The sequence below is a fragment of the Schistocerca americana genome, chromosome 1, assembly GCF_021461395.2.
Source record: "Schistocerca americana isolate TAMUIC-IGC-003095 chromosome 1, iqSchAmer2.1, whole genome shotgun sequence".
NCBI classification, from domain to species: Eukaryota; Metazoa; Arthropoda; class Insecta; order Orthoptera; family Acrididae; genus Schistocerca; species Schistocerca americana.
The window spans coordinates 562,574,800-562,598,759 of record NC_060119.1 but is presented as its reverse complement, the minus strand read 5'-3'; the positions used below and the strand labels follow the sequence as shown (position 1 = coordinate 562,598,759).

At 39.7% G+C, this 23,960-nt stretch overlaps 1 protein-coding gene across 1 annotated transcript in view; it reads right to left on the bottom strand.

Moving 5' to 3' along the window:
* The window catches only part of LOC124606416 (ATP-binding cassette sub-family D member 3), a 100,344-nt gene that overhangs the window by 35,573 nt on the left and 40,811 nt on the right, over window positions 1–23,960 (bottom strand). The window contains exons 6-9 of the mRNA XM_047138401.1: window positions 23,747–23,817; window positions 19,980–20,160; window positions 5,345–5,557; window positions 5,006–5,075 (exon numbers count right to left, since the gene is read on the bottom strand). Of these exons, the coding sequence (XP_046994357.1) occupies window positions 5,006–5,075; window positions 5,345–5,557; window positions 19,980–20,160; window positions 23,747–23,817 (535 nt within the window). The remainder of the gene's footprint in view (window positions 1–5,005; window positions 5,076–5,344; window positions 5,558–19,979; window positions 20,161–23,746; window positions 23,818–23,960) is intronic.

Sequence of the window (23,960 nt, the reverse complement as noted above, 5' to 3'; positions counted from 1 at the left end):
CTAAATTGATCTAGCATAAGAAGAGAACTCTTCTTCAATAAAGCACCTTTTCTTCTCTCCCACACATTGTTAATCTATAATTTCGTACCAGCCTCAACCAGGCAACCCCGTCACGTATGTGAACAACAACACTTTGCTGTACTTCAGAAAGTTTTGGTATTGTTTTGCTATTGAAAATGATAGTTGGATTAAGGTTAGTGCCATCAGCACAACATGAAAGGATAACAGTGTAGTGCATTTTTTCCATGCCCACTTGTTTTTATAGTTACAATTTTAGCATCTTTCATGGAAACAGTTCTGTTACTTGCCAAATCAAATGTCAGAGGAGCTCTGTCCATATTCGCTGTTTGGCTCAGTTCCACATTGGTTTTCTTTCAATTTTGAATAATAAAGCAATGGAAAGATAATATCTCTTCTTTATACTCTTGTGATGTTTTCTGAGATATTTTGGTTTTGGTTTGCATGCTAAGTCCATGATGCTTCATAAACCTGTAGCACCAAACAATTCCATCCTCAAAGTCTGTCAGGTTCCATTGAAGCGCTAGCTTACAAGCATGTAATTACATCATTTTTGTATTAATTCCAATGTCATTTTGATGGTGACCTTGAATCCATTTCAATACATCATCTTCTAGTTCTGGTCATCTTGCATTCAGTTATCTACTTGCATATTTAGTCTTCATTATTTTTTACAGTTCATCTTTACGAGTCCACCAGTTTTTCTGTCGTCGGAAGACTAAAACACCACTCAGCTGCTGTGTTTCCATGTTGTTATGCATTTGCTATTACTTTCAATTTACAGCTCACATCATATGAATACCTTTCATTTTTTCCATTACTAAAGTAGCCTACTAAGAAAAATATTGTACTGTTGACACAAGTCACTTTCAATTCAAGTTCACTGGCACTGCAGACTGCACTGAAGCATCATAGGCTAGACAGTGTTTTGTGCTTGTGATGGTGGGGCAGGAGGAAGACAGTGTTAGCAAGCTTGTGAATCCCCACAACTGATGTTCGTCACATCAGTGCATTGCTGTTGCTAGATGGATCCAATGTTGCCAGATGGAGATAGATTTCCTGTGGCATTAAATATACGGGCATTTTTATGACTAGCGGGAATTTTAAATCAAACACTGGACATTTTTATATTAATTTCAAATATAAGATGCACCTGGATCTTGGAGGCAATTTTTCACACAAAAAAGGGCGTCTTACAGTCAGTAAAATATGGTAGTGATTGCCAGTGTTGCAATTAGCGTGGGAGAATGGTGGTGTTCTGTCATGTGATAAGAACAGTTGGTGGTTTGGTTTGGTGGAAGTGATGGAGTTTCATATAGCATTATCCACGTTTAACAGTAGCTTGGGTGCCAGATCAGTTGCTCTAGAACTGAACAGAAGATAGAGCTATTTAACATCACTAGAGAATTATTAATGGCTTGTGGAGTGATCTGTGTTACACGGTACAACAGCTTGCTTAATGCCCATTTGCAGTGTACCTGCTCTGTCGATCAAGTTCATTTGTTTCAAAGGAATATGTAATTAAGCTCAACTTTAATTTAACATCATAATCTTTTGTTTTAATAAGATGATCTCTTGTATTTCCCACATCAATTTTTGAATTGATCTACATCTACTGTAATTTCAGAGACTATGCTGCAGACATGCACTTTAAGGAAAAACGTGGTTATGGTGGTGCACAACTATCTCCGAGAGCCACAGTACTCAGTGCACCTAACTACTCCACCAACTGTAGTAAGTTTCATGATTTTACCTTACTTCTATTAGAGGTAAAGCATCAGAAAAATGAGTAATTTAGTAAGCTATTTAACAAGAACACACCAATGTGAGTAGCAGATGAAATATCACATTATTTTCAGGTACGATGATCTCTGCAACATATGAAGACGTACTGTGTGGGTACAAAGCTAGTACATAGTGACAAGTCTACTGTATGTCTGAAATGGGACACTTATAAAACTTTACCCTGTATTCACAGAGGTATTTTCTAAAGAGTTATGAGGTAAAATTTTTGTATCCAATGACAGGTACATTGATAGCCAAAGCATTATGACCACTGCCCACCGTGATACTGGATGCTGCCTGATGGTGTTGCGGGTATGTGGCGCGGTAACGAAAGTATGTAAGCAGAGTAGACATGGATGAGGGATCACCCTAGCGAAGACAGGGCTGTAATGGGGAAATCCATGGAGATAAGTTACTGACAAAGGGCAGATTATTATTATGCACAGCCTGTGAACAAATATCTCAAAAACAGTGAAGCTGGTTGAATGTTCATGTGCTCCTGTTGTGAGCATCTATGGAAAGAGGTAGGACAGTGAAACTACCATTAGGTGCTAAATGTTTTAATTTCCATGACTCTTCACAGAAAGTTGGGTACGGAGGCCTTCTGCTCTGTAAAGTAGGATAGATGGTGATCTTTGGTACCTCTGCCGAAAGAGCAGAATGCTGGTGGACACAGAAGTGTTTTGGAGCACACTGTTCATCATACATCATTGGACACGGGGCTCTGCAGCAGACCAAGAACTTTGCAAAGACATCTAATGCCATGCATTTCCAGCTAACAACGAACTGTTGGAATTGCTGATATGTAGAATCAGTGCTGTATTTCGTTCCAAAGACAGACAGACAAGCTATTAAGTTGGTCATATAGTTTTGGCCCACCAGTTTATAAAAATTTGTAATACATTTTCAAAAACATTGATAAAAAACAAAAATTTTCTTTTACAATTGCAGAAATTGCTTAAGATGATACAGACAAAAGCTATCCACCTCAACAACCATTTTTAACACAAAAATCGTAAAGTAGTATCAAACGAAAACAGTAAAGACAGTACGATCCGTTCCTGACGAAAAGATTTTAGTCAAGTATATTCATTACGTAAATCAATAAACAATATTATAAAAGCCAACAGAACATGTAAGAATGAGTGTTAATGTTAGATATTCCATTGATATCGATCTCCTGGGAGAGTAAGCACTTGCTCGGTGGGGATAAAAAATTGGCTACATCCATGTTGAATGAGCCATCTAGGTGTCCATAGAAGGACTTTAATACAAAATAATTTAAAGGGTACTTCATTTGTCACGCAGCTGGTGTTACAAGACTGACATGCGAAACACCCTTATCATCATTAACTTTTATTCAACTGATTAAAAATCTTCATAGTGTTTACCAGTTTTCAGAAACATGAGAGCCATACTGTTCTCCGAATTACTCTTTTCATAAGTACATTATCCTATTACAACTTTATGATAACTGGACAAATAATAAATATTGGGATGTATAGAACAATAGTGTAAATCTACAAAAGATTTGTAAATTATTGTAAATATTCAGTTTGAATAATTTAGAAGGTGCTGACAGCTGGCTGCAAACATAAAAAAATGCAAAACCATGCACTATATGTTTTAAAAATATGAATATTTGATTATAGATCCTGTGAATTACAACAGAAATAATTTACACGAAAGAGGAATATCACATAAACTGTGTATTTGGCATGTAAATGCAAAAATGAATGCAGCCATAGCACACTGTTTTTGCTAGTTACGTCTCTTCCTGTTGATAAACAGTTCTTCAGCCAAAGCTTTAGATGACGAAAATTAACAATATTTCCTAAGATGATATTTTCATCGTGAAATAAATCTTTACTGAAGCAGCATACAAAAGTGGAGATTTGTTTCTAACACTGATTGCCAAGTGTCAACAACTACACCAATCACTGATCCTCTACAAGTCTTCCTGCATTTTGCTACAGGCTTCTGGCATTGCAGCCTCCCTCTAGACAATAGCATCATCCATGTACAGGCTCATGGTGCTTCTAACATTAGTTATGTGATATTTTATTCTTCTGTAACTATACAAAGTCTACACTTTTTAATCTTGTTTGAATTATCCAATATTCTACCTGCTTGATTTTAATTGGAAAGAATTGAAAATTCGTTATTTTCATGGCAGCAGCGGGTGCACTCAGAGTCGACTGAAAAAATAATGGAAAGTCAGTTGCGTGGTATTGTTTCTTCAATAATAATACACAGAAATATATCTGAAGTGCATTTTGTTCACAGTACTTGGATGAGAAGCTTCAAGAAAGAGGACATCCAATGTATTTAAGAAGACTGACAAGAAGTGTCTAAGACTGCTCAACTCTTAGAGCTATACACTGAATTGCTGAAAAATCCGAACTTCTGAAAAACCTAAAATATCGGATACTAAAAGGAAAATACCCATTCTCTCTCAAAAATTATACCAATACATCAAGAATATTTTTTTCACTCCAAATGTCACCAACTAGGTGACAGTGAAAGCAGAATTCAAAGTGTGAGATTACCTTGAGTTAAATGGTGTCTAGCACTACTACTATTTTGTAAGGGTACAAAATACTACAGTTAAGAAAAAAAGATTAATGATATTACTACATTAATGGTTGTACTCATAGCTGGCGTAACAAGTATTATATTTTACAGTTGCCTGTGACATAGACAAAGCTCCCAAAATGAACATATACAGTCTAACTGTCAACAGGGTATCAGTTTCTGTTAATGATCACACTCCTTAAGACACAATTTACTCATGTCTTCAATTGTGCCCTACTTCCATAACGTTTTATCTGTTGATTTTACTTTTCAACGTACTGTCACCTGAGTATTGATAGCTTAAATACTTCTCTTTACTATTTTCGAACTGACCCAAACACTGGCAGCACAATATTGACTTTATTCTCATTTTCCTGAGATTCCTGTAATACACACCTTTTTGGCTCTCTCTTCCCACTCATATGTTACCTGATCCTTCACTTGTTTTCTTACTTTCCTGCCACATTCTTCGTTAGCACTGAACTTTGTTTAGCTACACTACAGCGACCTTCACTCAGAAATTGTATCAGTACTTTTTTAAGCCAATCATAAAAGTGAAATTGTTTCAGCTATGATTGAAAGCTTATGTTACAAAGATTTAAAACAAACTGTAAAAAGAATCACATACATTTTGCAACAAGATTGTCAATGGTTCCCATCAGCACTCTGAACTCCAAGAACTTCCTCATATGATTAACCTGAAATGAACAATCATCCATTTTGCTGTTAGTATATTAAAAACTATTTCATCAAATTTTAACAAAAAAATCAATCCAACTTGGTTTGTTTCTTCCAATTAGTTCACTTTATTTGCAATCAACGTAAAAAAGTAGTGCAGCATATAGTCAAAGAAAACAACAACCACTGATATCATGAAATGTAGCTACAGCACTCAAGAATGTAGTCAATCACTGTAATTAGAATCACAAGACAAAATAAAGAGTCAATTACTGACCCATTAACTTACCAATTTTTGGAATGACGCCAATAAAGTAAGCTTCTCACGACTATTGCCTTGATAGAAAGCTACTTCTTCAGAATTTGTAATTAGTCTTGAGTTGATATATCTGAATTCACCTTCAAGCTTCTGTTCAGTAACTGTCATGCGGCCCATTGGTCGCCTAAGGTGTGTGAGAATGAAGCCCGATACAACTAGGTAAGCAATTAGCATCACTGGAGTCTGGAAAAGCAGAGACATATGTACAATAAAAACATGCTTATGACATTCTGAAACATTGTCTCCAATGCTCTTGCTATTAATTGCAATATTATGTAACATATTGAATAGCACACTGACAAAGTGCCCTTGCAAGGCTCCTAAAAGCAAACATAGAGCATTTATTGCACACGAAACAATAGTTAAGTAATAAACGTACGACCATCAAAGGATGTTTCACAAATTCTGTTGTCTTAAGACTGCTGAATCATTTTAGGGGACTGATGTGTAAGTTGTAACTGAAGTTAACCAATCAAATGCTCATTTACAAACATTTTTCTCATTCAAACATGCTTTCAATCCCCCTCACTGTTATTACTTTGTAATTTTTGCATTCTTTAGAGGTCAACATGAAATGTCTTTTTAAAGATATAATTTCTACTGCTAAATAATCTAGACATGTAAATGAGAAATACTTAACCTATCATGGAGAAAGAATCCAGATGGCATATGTGGTGAAACAGCACCAAGTTCATGATGGTCACGTTGTATAGCATGACCTACAACAGGATATTGTGTGTTGCCTGTATACACCCTCTGCCTATGCCCATTTACCCTGACTGACAACTGGGTGGTAGTCACGCCAATGTAAAAGGCTGAACGGTGTTTGTGTAACAGCTGGTATATGACGTGTGTCATTTCCCCCCAGACACCAGTTTCTCAGAACTCCGCAGGTGGGAACTAGCAATACAACATATCCTTGGTTCTCACCATCCACCTGACCTTAATTTACATTAATTCCTTCTGTCTCAGCATATATTAACAGTAACTACTCCTTTCTTCACTCAATTTCAGTTTTCTACACCTTTCATTTTCTGACTTGTCTATTTTTCGCTATCTCCCCTCCCACCTCTGTTACATACAATGCACTTGGCGTTTCACTCTTATTAACTCATGCATGATGCTTCAGTAGTAATCTCTGTCTTGCATATTACCCTGTCTTCCACCTTTAAGCTCTCAGGTTTTCAAATCTCATCCGGTGCAGTCCCCATCAGTCAGTTTTTCCTTATCATCCCATCTGGTATGTCTCCCCTGACCTGGAGTCCTGAGTGACTTTTCTAAACGGTACCCCTTTCCCTAAACCTCTCCAGTCCTTCTCCTTCAACTCTTCTGCCAGAAGAAGGAGCCACTGGGGCTCCGAAAGCTTGTGAAAGTTAAATCCTTTTGTGTGTGTGTGTGTGTGTGTGTGTGTGTGTGTGTGTGTGTTCCCCTGCCGCCACTTGGTGAGTAGATTTTTTTTATCTGTCTATTTCATTATATTATCAATAATGACTTTTTTTGTTGTTATATATATGATCTGAGATTGAACATTTCACAACAATGCAGCATCACAAACCTTCCATGACACACTCAAGAATAATTGTATCTCAGCTGGTAGTATTGTGTATCTGCTTTTTTTCACATTTGTAGGTGCAAAAACTAGTATGCATAAAGTGTGGTACACAATTCTGTCCAAGTGTTCTGGTGTTAAAGTACTCCCAATGTACTTCAGTTGAACTTCTCAACAAATCAATTTCTTGTCAACTTTCTCTTCTCAGGTTCCGCTGATTAGTGACAACTACTTCTTGTAACAACTTGACAGCCTTTTCCTTTTAACTGCGTATCCACTTCATCTCCCCCCACCCCCAATTAAATATAGTTTCTAACTTCCACAAAAGGTTGCATTTTTACCAAAGGAGGTATGGACATGGGAAAAATATATTAAAAAAAGATGCTGTGACTTACCAAACGGGAGGGCGCTGGTAGATAGACACAATAAAAACCATACACACAAATATCAAGCTTTCGCAACCCACGGTTGCTTCATCAGGAAAGAGGGAAGGAGAGGGAAAGACTAAAGGATGTGGGTTTTAAGGGAGAGGGTAAGGAGTCATTCCAATCCCGAGAGCGGAACGACTTACCTTAGGGGGGAAAAGGGACAGGTATACACCCCCCCCCCTCCCCACACACACACACACACACACACACACACACACATCCATCCGCACATATACAGACACAGGCAGACAAGATATGTCTGTATATGTGCGGATGGATATCAGTGTGCGCGGGCGGTTACAAGGGTAGGAGCCAGGGAAGGTGGTTTGGGGATTTCATAGGGGTGAACCAAGAGGTTATGAAGGTTAGGTGGATGGTGGAAAGACAATCTTGGTGGAGTGGGGAGGATTTCATGAAGGATGGATCTCATTTCAGGGCAGGATTTGAGGAAGTTTTATCCCTGCTGGAGAGCCACATTCAGAGTCTGATCCAGTCCTGGAAAGCATCCTGTCACAAGTGGGGCACTTTTGGGGTTCTTTCCACCGTCCACCTAACCTTCATAACCTCTTGGTTCACCCCTATGAAATCCTCAAACCACCTTCCCTACCCTCTGGCTCCTACCCTTGTAACCGCCCCCGGTGTAAAACCTGTCCCATGCACCCTTCCACCACCACCTACACCAGTCCTGTAACCCGGAGGGTGTACACGATCAAAGGCAGAGCCACGTGTGAAAGCAACCGCATGATTTACCAACTGACCTGCCGACACTGTGAAGCTTTCTATGTGGGAATGACCAGCAACAAACTGTCCATTTGCATGAACGGACACAGGCAGACAGTGTTTGTTGGTAATGAGGCTCACCCTGTGGCTAAACATGCCTTGGTGCACGGCCAGCACATCTAGGCAGAGTGTTACACCGTCCGGGTTATCTGGATACTTCCCACTAACACCAACCTATCAGAACTCCGGAAATGGGAACTTGCCCTTCAGTATATACTCTCTTCTCGTTATCCAGCAGGCCTCAACCTCCGCTAATTTCAATTTGCCGCCGCTCATACCTCACCTGTCTTTCAACAACATCTTTGCCTCTGTACTTCCACCTCGACTGACATCTCTGCCCAAACTCTTTGCCTTTACAAATGTCTGCTTGTGTCTGTGTATGTGCGGATGGATGTGTGTGTGTGTGCGCGCGACTGTATACCTGTCCTTTTTCCCCCCCTAAGGTAAGTCTTTCCGCTCCCAGGATTGGAATGACTCCTTACCCTTTCCCTTAAAACCCACATCCTTTCGTCTTTCCCTCTCCTTCCCTCTTTCCTGATGAAGCAACCGTTTGTTGCAAAAGCTTGAATTTTGTGTGTATGTTTGTGTGTCTATCGACCTGTCAGCACTTTTGTTTGGTAAGTCACATCATCTTTGTTTTTAGATATATTTTTTCCATGTGGAATGTTTCCCTCTATTATATTCATATCATTAATTTGAACCCAACAATTACGTTTGTTATTGTCACTGTTGCATTTTGAAATCTTTTCTGTCATCTTATTTTCTCTTTCTGTTTTTGCAAGTAGTTTCACTTTGTATTCACCTTTTCCTTTTTACCGAATCTACCATACAATTTTATCTCGCCTATATATACTCAATAATATGTAAACCACTTCCAAACCATAACCAAAAAATTTTTTTCCGCTTTCAACACTACCGCTGCTATAAAATCCATCGTTCCCAGTTCACAAACAGTTCCTTTCACCTATTAAACAGCCATTTCGTCTAGTTCTAATAACTTTTGCTTTTTGTTCAATTTCCGTTTTTCCCCACATCACTGATAATTTTTAGCCGCTTCCCAACAGGTTTTAACGTCATTATTTTTTATTTTTTCGTCAGACAATTGTTAGCCTCATTTTCACAATCTGACACCACAAAACCACTCCTTTTAATACATTTACATGCAGTTTTTTCGAAATTTTCTCGAATTGCTCCACCCTTTAACGTGTTTTGGCGGCAACACAACCACCTAACCTTTGTGCACATCATTGTCTACCAACCTAAGTTCACCACAGGATCAACATAGCCCAGCTTTAACCAACACTTTTTCGCCTTTTTTCACACCAGATCTCCAGTTGCTTTCTAGTTCGCCTTTAACTCTCCCCATATATTTTTATTTTCATTTCACCCTCATGTTACACTTTCCACCTTCTAATACCATGTCACCCTCACAACATCCCCACAACGACCCCATTAAGTTTTATTTACATTCCCTCTGCGAACATGCCTTCGCCCTAGCCAGATTACGCTCCCATATTTTATTTTCCCAGGCCTGTCTGACATTTGGCATTACCCCCAAAGGCCTCACACTTAAAGTTCCCATCTCTGGCTGTAACCCTTCTTTCCATCAGTCCCTATACCAGTTCCAAACTGAACAATCCATTGCCCTCACCCATCTAATCCTTCACCTACACATCAACTCAGCCTATCCTTAATAAATGTCCTAAATCTTTCCTCTCCCACATCCACACCAGCTGTTCAGAGCATCCTCCTACAAGCCAACCACAAATTAGAACAGCATGCCACCCTCCACCTCAAAAAACTATCCAACCTCCTGGTTTCCCACCTCTGGAAAGGCAACTCACTCACCCTTCACAACCTTTCCAGCAAACCTCAACCTCCTCTCATTGCACACAGACCCAGTTACTCCCATCTACTCAATCTCCCACTTCCAGCTCCACTCCCCCTAAACCTCAAAATTCCAAACAACACAATCTGGAACCACAACACCCTAATTCAGTAGTTAACCTTTCCTCCAAACCTCTCTCCCAATCCGAAGCCTCTGTCCTATCCAAAGGCCTCACCTTCAGCCCCACTCCCAGATTCAATAAAAAAGCCCTTGTCAAAGATTTACTGTCCTACACCCGTACTCTCTGCTGGAAATATCACTTTGCCGCGAAGAAAAATGATGCTAATCCTACTCCTAATGATCCAACTCCCCAAGACACTATCCAAATTGAACCCTGCCTGGAACAGTTCCGTCCTCCGTCACAGCGGGACCCACCTCCTCTTCCTCAAAATCACCCTCTCCAAACCTTCCAGGAATTTCTGACTTCCAGCCTTGCCTCTCAATCCTTCTTAAAAAACCTTAATCCTACTCCCAACATCACCACTGCTGAAGCCCAGGCTCTCCGTGATCTGAAGGCTGACCGATCCATCGTCATTCTTCCGGCGGACAAGGGTTCCACGACCGTGGTACTTGATCGTCGGGAGTATGTGGCTGAGGGACTGCGTCAGCTTTCAGACAACACTACATACAAAGTTTGTCAACGTAATCCCATTCCTGATGTCCAGGTGGAGCCTCAAGGAATCCTCAGAACCTTAGCCCCTACAAAACCTTTCACCTGACTCCATCAACCTCCTGACCCCACCAACACCCCGCACCCCTACCTTCTACTTTCTTCCTAAAATTCACAAACCCAATCATCCTGGCCGCCCCACTGTAGCTGGTTACCAAGCCCCCACAGAACGTATCTCTGCCTACGTAGATCAACACCTTCAACCCATTACATGCAGTCTCCCATCCTTCATCAAAGACACCAACCACTTTCTCGAACGCATGGAATCCTTACCCAGTCTGTTACCCCCGGAAACCATCCTTGTAACCATTGATGCCACTTCCTTGCACACAAATATTCCGCACGTCCAGGGCCTCGCTGCGATGGAGCACTTCCTTTCATGCCGATCACCAGCCACCCTACCTAAAACCTCTTTCCTCATTACCTTAGCCAGCTTCATCCTGACCCACAACTTCTTCACTTTCGAAGGCCAGACATACCAACAATTAAAGGGAACAGCCATGGGTACCAGGATGGTCCCCTCGTACGCCAACCTATTCATGGGTCGCTTAGAGGAAGCCTTCTTGGTTACCCAGGCCTGCCAACCCAAAGTTTGGTACAGATTTATTGATGACATCTTCATGATCTGGACTCTCAGTGAAGAAAAACTCCAGAATTTCCTCTCCAACCTCAACTCCTTTGGTTCCATCAGATTCACCTGGTCCTACTCCAAATCCCATGCCAGTTTCCTTGATGTTGACCTCCACCTGTCCAATGGCCAGCTTCACACGTCCGTCCACATCAAACCCACCAACAAGCAACAGTACCTCCATTATGACAGCTGCCACCCATGCCACATCAAACGGTTCCTTCCCTACAGCCTAGGTCTTCATGGCAAACGAATCTGCTCCAGTCTGGAATCCCTGAGCCATTACACCAACAACCTGAAAACAGCTTTCGCATCCCGCAACTACCCTCCCGACCTGGTGCAGAAGCAAATAACCAGAGCCACTTCCTCGTCTCCTCAAACCCAGAACCTCGCACAGAAGAACCCCGAAAGTGCCCCACTTGTGACAGGATACTTTCCGGGACTGGATAAGACTCTGAATGTGGCTCTCCAGCAGGGAGACGACTTCCTCAAATCCTGCCCTGAAATGAGATCCATGCTTCATGAAATCCTCTCCGCTCCACCAAGAGTGTCTTTCCGCCATCCACCTAACCTTCATAACCTCTTAGTTCATCCCTATGAAATCCCCAAACCACCTTCCCTACCCTCTGGCTCCTACCCTTGTAATTGCCCCCGGTGTAAAACCTGTCCCATGCACCCTCCCACCACCACCTACTCCAGTCCTGTAACCCGGAAGGTGTACATGATCAAAGGCAGAGCCATGTGTTAAAGCACCCACGTGATTTACCAACTGACCTGGCTACACTGTGAAGCTTTCTATGTGGGAATGACCAGCAACAAACTGTCCATTCGCATGAATGGACACCACGCAGACAGTGTTTGTTGGTAATGAGGATCACCCTGTGGCTAAACATGCCTTGGTGCACAGCCAGCACATCTTGGCACAGTGTTACACTGTCCGGGTTATCTGGATACTTCCACTAACACCAACCTGTCAGAACTCCGGAGATGGGAACTAGCCCTTCAGTATATCCTCTCTTCTCGTTATCCGCCAGGCCTCAATCTCCGCTAATTTCAATTTGCCGCCGCTCATACCTCACCTGTCTTTCAACAACATCTTTGCCTCTGTACTTCTGCCTCTACTGACATCTCTGCCTCTACTGACATCTCTGCCCAAACTCTTTGCCTTTACAAATGTCTGCTTGTGTCTGTGTATGTGCGGATGGATACGTGTATGTGTGCGCGAGTGTATACCAGTCCTTTTTTCCCCCTAAGGTAAGTCTTTCCGCTCCCGGGATTGGAATGGCTCCTTACCCTCTCTCTTGAAACCCACATCCTTTCGTCTTTCCCTCTCCTTCCCTCTTTCCTGACGAAGCAACCTTGGGTTGCGAAAGCTTGAAATTTGTGTGTGTGTTTGTTTGTGTGTTTTTTATTGTCTCCTATCAACATACCAACGCTTTCGTTTGGTAAGTAACAGCATCTTTATTTTTAGATATATTTTTCCCACGTGAAACGTTTCCCTCTTTATATATATACACACACACACACACACACACACACACACACACACACACACACACACTCACATTTCTAGAAGTATTCAGAACCACTTGAAACTGACCTAAAGGGCTGAACTGGTAGTGAACTCTGTTTTCAACAGCAAGTGGAGCAGTTTTTCATTAAAAATTGAAAATACCTTCCATTCCTACCATATGCAGGTTGATAAAGGGTATGATTTTGTCAGACAGAATAAGTGATTAAATTGTACAAATAATCCAATATGAAAAAGCCTCACAAAAGAATAGAATTTGACTCAACAGTCTCAGGATTGTTGAGAATGAATTCAATGCCTGAAAGAAAAGGAGTGTACAACCTGACATAAACTGTGACAAGTCAATATTTTGATTTGATATTCGAGTCTTACTGGGATGGTTCAATTTGTAGCACATTGCTGGTGAAAGCCAGTGATCCTGGTTAGAAGGCTGGTGTAGCTTAACACGTACATTCACTGGAACATATACTGTGCCCAGAGTAAATAATTCTTGACACTACATACATTTAAAACCACCCAATGCTAACCCATTATATAGGCATAGGCAGAGAGAGGGGGGGATGTGGATCTTACTAAAATCTGGATCAACAACATATGTACATGTAACATAAAACTATAAATATAATGCCACAATAGTCACTGTTAACTTCAGTCTTTCTCATGATGTACTATGCCTACACCATTAGGGCCCTTCTTATGAGAACAATTTCCTTTGGCACCAACACATGAACATTAAGTTCTAGCAGGAACAACCTGTAATCAGTACGAGACTTGTGCAAAATGCAGCAGGGAGTTATGCACATGATTATGGCATCCTACAGAACTGTGCCAATCAAAGCAATTGTTCTGGTTATTGGATTGTATCCAACTGACCAACAAATACCCAAGCAGGGAGTGATGTCTGATGCTCCATAAGTGGACACAAAAAGTTGAGGCTACTTCTGCTAAAAATAATATCAACACTAGCAGGAGTTGCACAAATGAATAACCAAGGAATGCAATAAACATGGGAGAAGCAAATAATGCAGGAGTCCATCACCTAATAAGAAATAATGTGGACTATGCAACAGTCATACTCGTTATTAGTGAGGGTTGAAGTCAGGATTATATGTTTCCTCTTTAACCAGAATCCCCCAAACCCATTATACTTGGCTAAAACTAGTTTTTTCATTACAAATGCATACGTTGTGCTGTCATGATACCATAGTATATGGTATTTCAATGCAACAATAATGATTTAAGTGCTGAGCTGGGAAAGGACTTTACCAATGGCAAAAGCTTGCAAAACAATTTACACCAAAGTAGACCCTAAACTGTGTGAAGTTTTAAGTATGCTAAAAAAATAGGTCTTCAAATGAAGGCTTTGCAAATTAATATTCATAATGGTCAAATATATTTGTCGTAAGATCAAATGAGGTGGGACTTCATATTTTCATCTTAATTCAATATTTATTTTATTATCTTTCATATGGCAAAAAACAGTGAAGTATCAGTGCCAGTGAAATGTCACTAAAATGTTTTAGTCTTATGTATTGTTTCTTTTAGTGTTAACAGTACTGTGAAAATTACTGAAGTATCATTAGTGCAGAAATACAGAATCTAGTACTTTCTTTAATGGGACTTAATGCACATTGGCATTTTTTAGGCTAGGCAGCATGAACAGTCACCGGATGACATGCAGGTAGTGAAATCAGACAAAATTCACCATTAAAATTTTAGTTGCCTTAAAGCCGAAGTAGAAAGCTCCAAGATATTTAGCAATTAACGGAACATACGAGAGATTAGACTCCATGAGAGGGGAACTGTTCATTGCAGTTGGCAAAAATATTGTGTACTGAGGCCGAATTAGAGCACGATAATGAAGTTATCTGGTCACTTCTACCAAGGTCTCCTGTAGGTACAACCAAGTTAAACTGTTAGATGTTTTACTGGCCACCCTGTTCCATTCTGATAGTTCTAGAGTCATCCAAAGAAAGTCAACAGTCAGTACTGTGTAAATATTTAGATCACAATACTATTTGGAGGCAACTTTAACCTACAGGGTATTGACTGTGATGTCTAAGGATTCATTGCAGGGGGTACAGGCAGACAGTGTTGTGAAGTACTTTTGAATACATTTCCCGAAGACTGTCTTCAGGAGCTGGTTTGACATCCCACATACAATGGAAATATTTTAGATCCTGTAGCTGTAAATAGGCTTGACCTTATCTATAGCATCAGGGTACAGACTGGGACTAGTGACAATGATACCATAGTGAGTATTGTTACTAAACTTAATAGATCAGTCAAGAAGGCTAGGAGATTATATCTGCCAGAAAAAGCAGATAAGCAGTTGCTAGAATCCCATTTAGACAATGGATGGACATCATTTAGTTCCAGTATGATGGACAGTGAGGAATTACGGTCAAAGTTTAAATGGATTGTAAATTGTGCTCTGGAGAATTAAGTGCCAGGTATGTGGGTTAAGAATGGAAAAGATCCATCATGGCTTAACAATGAAATCTGAAAAATGCTGAGGAGGCAAAGACTCTGTCAAAACAGAACATGCAAATGACGATGAACATAAGTTAGTAGACATACGTCCGTCTGTAAAAAGATCAATGCCTGAAACATACAGCAACTACCACCGTCATACTTTAATGAAAGATCTTGGTGAGAAGCCGAGGAAATTCTGGTCCTACATAAATTGACTAAGCAGGTCTAAGGCTTCTATCCCGTCAGTCTTTGACCAGTTTGGTGTGGCAGGAGAAGACAAAAAGGTAAGCTAAAGGTTTAAATTTCACATTTAAGAAATTGTTCATGTGTAAAAATCATATTACATGCAGTCACAGACTCCTGTATGGAGGACATTGTAATATGGATCCATGGAATAGAGAAACAACTGAGAGTGGAAAACGATCGAGTTGGCAGGCCCATACAGAATCCCAATTGGGTTTAACAAAGAGTAGTCTATGGCGTTGACGCAAAGTCCGAAGAGCCTAGAAAAAAGTGCTCATGATTTCCATATATGAGAAGGGTAAAAGAATGGACCCAGATACTTACAGACCAAAATCCATAACATCGGTTTGCTATAGAATTCTTGAACATGTTCTCAGTTTGAATTTAACACATTTCCTTGAGATGTAAAAGTTCCCGTCCAAAAATAAGCACGGTTCTAAAAAGTATCACTGATGCGAAACTTTGATGCCTGTTTCTTGCACGATATCGTGTGAAGCATTGATAAAGGGCAACAGGAAGAATCCATATTACTTGATTTCTGAAAAGCATTTGACATGGTGCCCCACTAAAAACTTAATGAAGGTACAAGCATATGGAATACATTCCCAGGTTCAGAAACTTCTTAAATAATGGAACCCAGCACACTGTCCTCAATGGCAAATGTTAATTGGAAATAAGAGTATTGCCAAGAGTGCCCTAGGGAAGTTTGATAGGACTGTTGCTATTTTTTTTAATACATCTGGCAGAATGTGGAGCAAAATCTGTAGCTGTTTGCTGATGATGCTGTGGTTATTACTGTACTGGGCACTACACATTGAAGTTTGAATAGTTTGGGTTGAGTCCCCGCATGCTATGGCACGAAAAAATATATTTTGTTACACTCAGCTTAATTGAGTGGCCAGAAATGTGGCTGGTCTCAATGTTTGTCAACATTTTTTGTCACAGAGTGCCAGCTCACACCTGTCGTAAACTCAATTTTAAAGCTGAAATAAAATGTAACAATGCAGGCAGGTATTCCAGTGAAATTTAAAATATTGAGTCACCTATGTTGATTTATAATTTGAACAGGTAGTTTTATTTTTCTTCAATATATTGGGTAAACACTTAAAATGCAGTCTGAGGGACTTTTACATAAAGGTGGATGTTAATAACTGGTGCTACAACAGTTCACTATAAAATTCATTTGTCGCGAACACGACACTCGACAGTCTGTTCACAGTTCACAAAATACATTGTTGTCTGCTGTCCTAATCCACTATATTGCGCTCCACTTTATCGCTTTTGAACATCGTTACGTAAATACTTGTCCCCGAATGTGGCTACCAACACACTGCTACCCCCAGATGAGCGGCACGTCCGGCTCTTAGCGTCACTCAGAACCAACTCCCCTGTCATCAAAGATGGCCGCTCTATTCACACTTAAAATGACTGTCTAACTCAAAGCAATGTTTGACAAAAAGAATTACGAATATTCTAAAACTAAACACAAAAACAAACATGATACACTGAAAAATATGGAAAATTTCCATGCAACAACAATTTAAGGTCCAATTTTCTGTATCTGCCACTGTTTTTTTTCACAAATAATGTTCTTGTGACATGATATTGCTTTTTCCAGATTTTTTATACTAAACATAAATAAATAAAAATACATAATTACTCACCTACCCCTATAAACTTTAGAATGCTGCAGCTAATTTCGTCTCTTTAAATTTATTTATTACCAAAAACACGGTTTCTCTCAGTTGGATCCCATATTCTGCCCTCTCATTCAAAAATGGTACAGATTATGCTAAATCGGCAATTGCTCGATGCAGCTCTTCTCGCCGCATCCGTAGACAAATTGTGTATATTTATCGGCCAAAGTATTGCGAGATATTAGCTTCTGAACTTTCATAAATTTACAATTTTTAAGACAACAATAACTTTTAAACTATTATATATTTTTGTGGCGCGTCTAGATACTTTAGCTTTACATATTTTTTTCTGTCCACGTGTGCCAACTCGCACCTCCGTGTCACTTAGTTTTTTTATCAACTTTTCTCTGGCATATAAATATCTCCAAGTGCGCTGACTTGGCCATATGCACCTCTGACAAGCGCTCGGGTTTTTCCAAGGCCGCATAAACGCTAGCCGCTCACCACGGCCCCGTAGCAACTGCCGGCCACATACTCTGCGGCAGGAAACTGCCGCTCTAATCTCGACCCCACAGCTTGTACGGTCACATGGTGTACAGGAAGGTGTCATCAGTGACTGACTGAAGGAGGATACATGATGACTTAGACAAAATTTCTAGTTGGTGTGATGAATAGTAGCTAGCTCTAAACACAGACAGATGCAGATGATTAGGAAAAACAAACCTATAATGTTCAAATCGGCATTGGTAGTGTGATTGGCACAGTCACAAAGATTAAATATCTATATAATAGAAAGAAACATTCCACATGGGGAACAACATATATATAAAAAGAAAGATGCTGTGACTTACCGAAGTAGAAAGCGCTGGTAGATAGACACAATAAAAAACACACAAACACACACACGAATTTCTAGCTTTCGTAACCCAAGGTTGCTTCATCAGGAAAAAGGGAAGGAGAGGGAAAGAAGAAAGGATGTGGGTTTTAAGGGAGAGAGTACGGAGTCATTCCAATCTCGGGAGCGGTAAGACTTACCTTAGGGGGGAAAACAGGACAGGTATACACTTGCGCGCGCGCACACACACACACATATCCATCCGCACATATACAGACACAGGCAGACAAGCTATGTCTGCCTGTGTCTGTATATATGTGTGTGTGTGTGTGTGTGTGTGTGTGTGTGTGTGTGTGTGTGTGTGTGTGCGCGCGCTTTTGCACGTGTGCGAATGTATACCTGTCCTCTTTTTGGGCGCGCGAGTGTATACCTGTCCCTTTTTCCCCCCAAAGGTAAGTCTTTCCGTTCCCGGGATTGGAATGGCTCCTTACCCTCTCTCTTGAAACCCACATTCTTTCGTCTTTCCCTCTCCTTCCCTCTTTCCTGATGAAGCAACCTTTGGTTGCGAAAGCTAGAAATTTGGGTGTGTGTTTTTTATTGTGTATCTACCAGCGCTTTCTTGTTTGGTAAGTCAGAGCATCTTTGATTTTTATATATAGATTAAATATGTAGACATAACACTTCAGAATGATATGAAATGGAACAAGCATGTAAGGGTTGCAGTAGGGAAGGCGAATGATCGATTTCAGTTTATTGGAAGAATTTTATAAAAGTCTGCTTTACCTTAAAGGAGACAGCATACAATATACTAGTGTGAGCCATTCTAGAGTACTGCTTGAGTGTCTGGTACCCCTACAGGTCTGATTAAAGGAAGACATCAAAGCAGTTCAGAGGCAGGCTGCCCAATTTGTTACCGGTAGGTTTGAAAAACATTTGTGTATTGCAGACATGCTTCAGGAGCTTAAATGGAAATCCTTGGTGTAAGGTGACGTCTTTTCTAAGGAATGCTATTGAGAGAATGTGGAGAACTGGCATTTGAAGCCGATTGCAGAAAGATTCTACTGCCGACAATGTATATTTCACATAAGGACCATGAAGATAAAAGAAATTACGGCCTATATGTTGGCATATAGACAGTTGTTTTTGCCTTGCTGTATTTGCAAGTGATACAGGAAAGTAAACGATTAGTAGTGGTACAGTGTACCCTCTACCAAGCACAAATGGTGGCTTGCAGAATATGTATTTGGATATTGATTATATGGTGGCTTGCAGAATATGTATTTAGATGTAGATGAATTAAGGTGACGTGTAAACTTTAAATCTAAATGATTTTTTATGACTACTTTAAACCCTAATTCTACACCAATAATAATTATCAAGTTGTGCAACAATACATGTATGTGCTCTAATTATAATTTTATCAACACTCAACTGTCAATATTTCTGAAAGAAGCAGATCAATCAAGCAAATTTTATTCATAAAAAAACCTTGAACAAAAATAAGTGAAGTAAGAGGTGTATGTTACAGTACAGGAGTAGAAGGTAGCGCATATGCAGATAGTATGTGCGTGTGACTAAGAAACTAAGTGGCAGGTAATTGTGAGCAGGGACACAGTAAGGGCAAAAGGCATTATACAGTTTGGTTGAGCACTGGAATAGTGCTTTGTGAACTGGAGAATCTTCGAAATATTTCTCATACTGACAAAAGGAAGAGGACATGAAAGAGCTGGTGAAGCCTGGAATGGCACTGAGTGACAAAGAGTTGTCCATTTTTAGCTACCTTAATAATTATCTAGGAATCAGATGGGGGTGTGACGATGGGAGGGAGGGGAGGGGGGAGGGGAGAGAGGAGAGAGGAGAGGAAGATGGAGAGAGGAGAGAGGAAGAGAGAGAGAGAGAGAGAGAGAGAGAGAGATATTCAAATATGTGAATGTCACATACCTGTGGCCCCAATGACACTGTCAGACGATATACATATATAAATATGTCCAGCATGGGTTTGCATGTATTTGAATACAAGTCCGTAAATGTATCACAGAACTTGTCCACATCTGTTGTTAGGAGCTGATCTGCATTTGCAATACGATTATCCAGGTTACTCATTTTGTAATATGTAAAGCCCCTGTATGAAGAAAACAAAAATAAAGAAACTGTTTGAATAATTACATGACACGTAACCAAAATGTTATATAAATGCAGATAAGAGGAAATTTAGAGCTAAAAGTGTGTTTTTCAGTTCTATTTTTTAGTTCACTGTCAGGTTGAGTAGAGAACTTTCATCTGTTTTCCTTTTGGGTATCTTGTACACTTCAAGAGGCTGATGACCTATATTGTGTACAAACTCTGGATCATTAGTAATTTCCTTTCTTCCTTCCTTTTCTACCAAATAATGTTTCAAATTACACTGATAGAACAACTGCCATTCGTGGAACAAACCAGTAATTCCAAATCCGAAGCTACATTTACCCTCTTTCCTTCAAGTCACATGCAAAGTACAGGTTAACAATTAATGTTTCCATTTCAATGAAGTTCCTCATCCTTATGATCGTAACATAATAGAAACAGGTAGGTCTTTACAGCAAATTCTCACCAGTGTTGTTAATATATGTGAGGCATCATCAACATCAAATATACATGCTGAGTAATTTCTTTTATTTTTTTCTGGGTGGGTGGGGGAGGAGGAGGGGTTGCAGGAAGAGTAGGGGAAAGAAAGAAAAATGTGGAACAAGAGCAATTGGCAAACAGATTAAAACTGAGGTAAAAAAATGTACTGCAGTAGCTATACTTTGAAGATCTTAAGCAGAGCTATGCTTGCAATAATAATTATAATAGACCAATGTAGATAGGACTTTAGGTAAAGAAAAGAAATGTATTATGACCATCACCCACATCAAAAGTAGGCTATCTCAGCAATAATCACACTTCCATGTTTATGAAAACTGCAACACAGACTAAAATTAACTTAACATCAGAAATTAGGTGTGCCTGATAGCTGAAAATAGGGTAGAAATTGAAATTCAAGCTGCCTGTAATGTTACATAGAAGCCAATTGCATTACAGATTGCAAAAGACTGCCTAAAAAAGTAAAGAACACTCAAAATTTTGTTACTGAAAAAAGTTCACTTCCTGGCACTCAGTTCTAAGCTACTTGATGTGGTAAATTGGTTGCAAAAAATGGAACACTACCAAGAAATACCTTGATGTTAGTGAGATCAGTATAATGTCTTCATGTAGCAGTGGGTTACTCAACGGGCTAAAATGTAAACAAGCAATGTTGCAGTTGGTGATTCAAATTCTGCTTTACAAGAATTACTGTATCCTTGTGTTTTTTCAGTAGAGGCACCCCCCCCCCCCCCCCCCCCCATTTCCCACAAACTATGGATCCCACTGAGGTGGCGTGGCTTTCGTGCCTCAACAATACAGATAGTTGTACTGTATGCGCAACTATAACAGAGAGGTGTCAGTGAGGTCAGACTAACCCATGGTTTCTAAAAAGGGGCAGTAGCCTTTTCAGTAGTTGCAGGGGCAACTGTCTGATCAACTGATCTGGCCTTGCACCATTAGTCAACAACGCCTTGTTATCTGGTACTGTGGACTCAATGCAAAGCAAGACTACAACTATTATATTGCTGAGGGTATGTAGCTTTACTGTACGGTTTAATGATAACAGGATCCTCTCTGGTAATATATTCTTGAGATAAAATAGTCCACATTTCAGATCTCCAGACAGTGACTACATGGGGGGATGTTGTCACCCACGAAAACTGCATGCATCCTAGGGATCTGAGTGTGGAATGTTAGATCCTTTAATAGAGTAGGTAGGTTAGAAAATTTAAAAAGGTAAATGGCTAGGTTGAAGTGAGATATTTCGGGGAATAGTGAAGTGCAATTACAGGAAGAACACAACTTCAGGTCAGGGGAGTACAGGGATTTAATATAAAAATAAGGGTAATGCAGGAATTAATAAGGAGATAGAAATGCAGAGGTTCTTCTGAGTTTCAGAGGTAGCATTAAGCACTAATTAACTGCAATGGGGATAAAATAGAATAAAAGAGGAATGGGTAGCTTTGTTAGATAAAATAATGAAGCCAACAGAGGCCCAAATAGATAAAAATACAAGGTGTAGTAGAAATCCTTAGGTGGCACAGAAGTTACTGAATTTAGTTTATGAAAAGAGAAAATATAAAAAAATTCAACAAATGAAGCAGGGAAAAGAGAATATATGTGTTTAAAAATGAGATTGACAGAAAGTGCAAAATGACCAAGCAGGAATGTCAAAGATGAATGAAAGGCTGTAGAAGCATGCATAACTGGAGGAAAGATAAATGCCTACAATAAAATTAAAAGAGACCTCTGGAGAAAAGATAAGTAACTGTATGAATATCAAATGCTCCGATAGGAAGCCAGTGCTAAGCAAAGTCTGTAAGATGGAAGGAATATACAGGAAGGCTATACAAGAGAAATGAACTTTAACATAATATCATAGTAGGATAAAGAGGAAGTAAACAAAGATGAACTGAGTGACATTGCACAGTGAGAAGAATTTGACAGTGCTCTGAAACATCTAAGTTGACGCAGTGCCCCTGGAGTAGATATTCTCTCAGAATTATTGAGTCCCTTGGGAGGGCCAACCATGACTAAATTATTCCATCTGGTATGTATGATACATGTTGAGTCAGAATGAGAAAATAGGATGGTGGGAATAGATGCATAAAAAAACTAATTAAAGTTATCTGACACTAAGAAGCAATTACTTGGCTTGCATATTCACAAAAACCTTAACTGAATAATACATCAACTGATGTAGAATTAAAAATAGGACAGCAGTACATGGACATCACACTATGTCAGTTTGAAATGGAAGAGAGACAAAAACATTCCATTCTGTCATTCAGCGTGCCAAGAGCTGAGCGGCATTAATATGCTCATTTTTATCTCAGGATTTTCGATCTATCAAAACTGACATAACAGCATGCAGGCCGTCAGTAAACCTTGCAACATACTGCTAAACAGACTGGATCACACCCATTGCAGTCCTATAGCGATCAAGCCAACATTGTTGAGTCTGTAGTGTTGATCAAAGCAATGCAGACAAAACAGAAAATTGACGTAGAAGTCATCTGTTGATTACGTGCAGTCCAGAATCTGATTATCATTTTTGCGCCTCTCTTGTGATCCACTGTTGCAGCAAATGCGCTTACATGCCCTGTATGAGCAGAAATCTCATAGTATGAAAACTTACTTCCTACCCACCAATCATTGTTTGGTTTGAACTCACTCATACACTGACAGAGCACCATTACTCACTGAAGAGGCATACTGGCACTTGCTCTCACATTTTAATGGATATCTTGGCTTTTCACTAGTTTAACTTGACATAACACTGATCTTTATAGTCAAACAAGTTAAAGTGCTGCCAGTGTTACGTGCGTGCCATCACTCTATGATCTGAATCACTTACTGCTTATCCACAAAGCCGCTAAGTTTCAAGCAATCCAGGCCATTCTTTCCGAGTGTGCCCTTTTCACAAATTGTGGTGCAGAAAAAAATCAATTCACACTGGCAGGTATCTACAAATACATGACCTTAGTTGTGAATACTCTACATAAAAATTGCGACTTTTCTGTCTGCATTACATATTGATGTAATAGTGAATAGAATATGACACTGAAATTGTCTAACAGTATAGAGATCACAAATTAACATACCTGAGGTACTGATCATACAGGTGATGTGTTAGCCGTGTTCTTAAACGCAGCTTCAGCTCTCCAATTCCGTACTGCAATGGAATACATTTTAATCAAGAAAGATTTTACATTTACAAAGTATATCAGCACATTATTAAAAAAAATTTAATGAAAACCTCACTGTTAAAGAATCTTCAAGTTTTTCACAAATGGTTAATAAACAGTTATTGTTTCA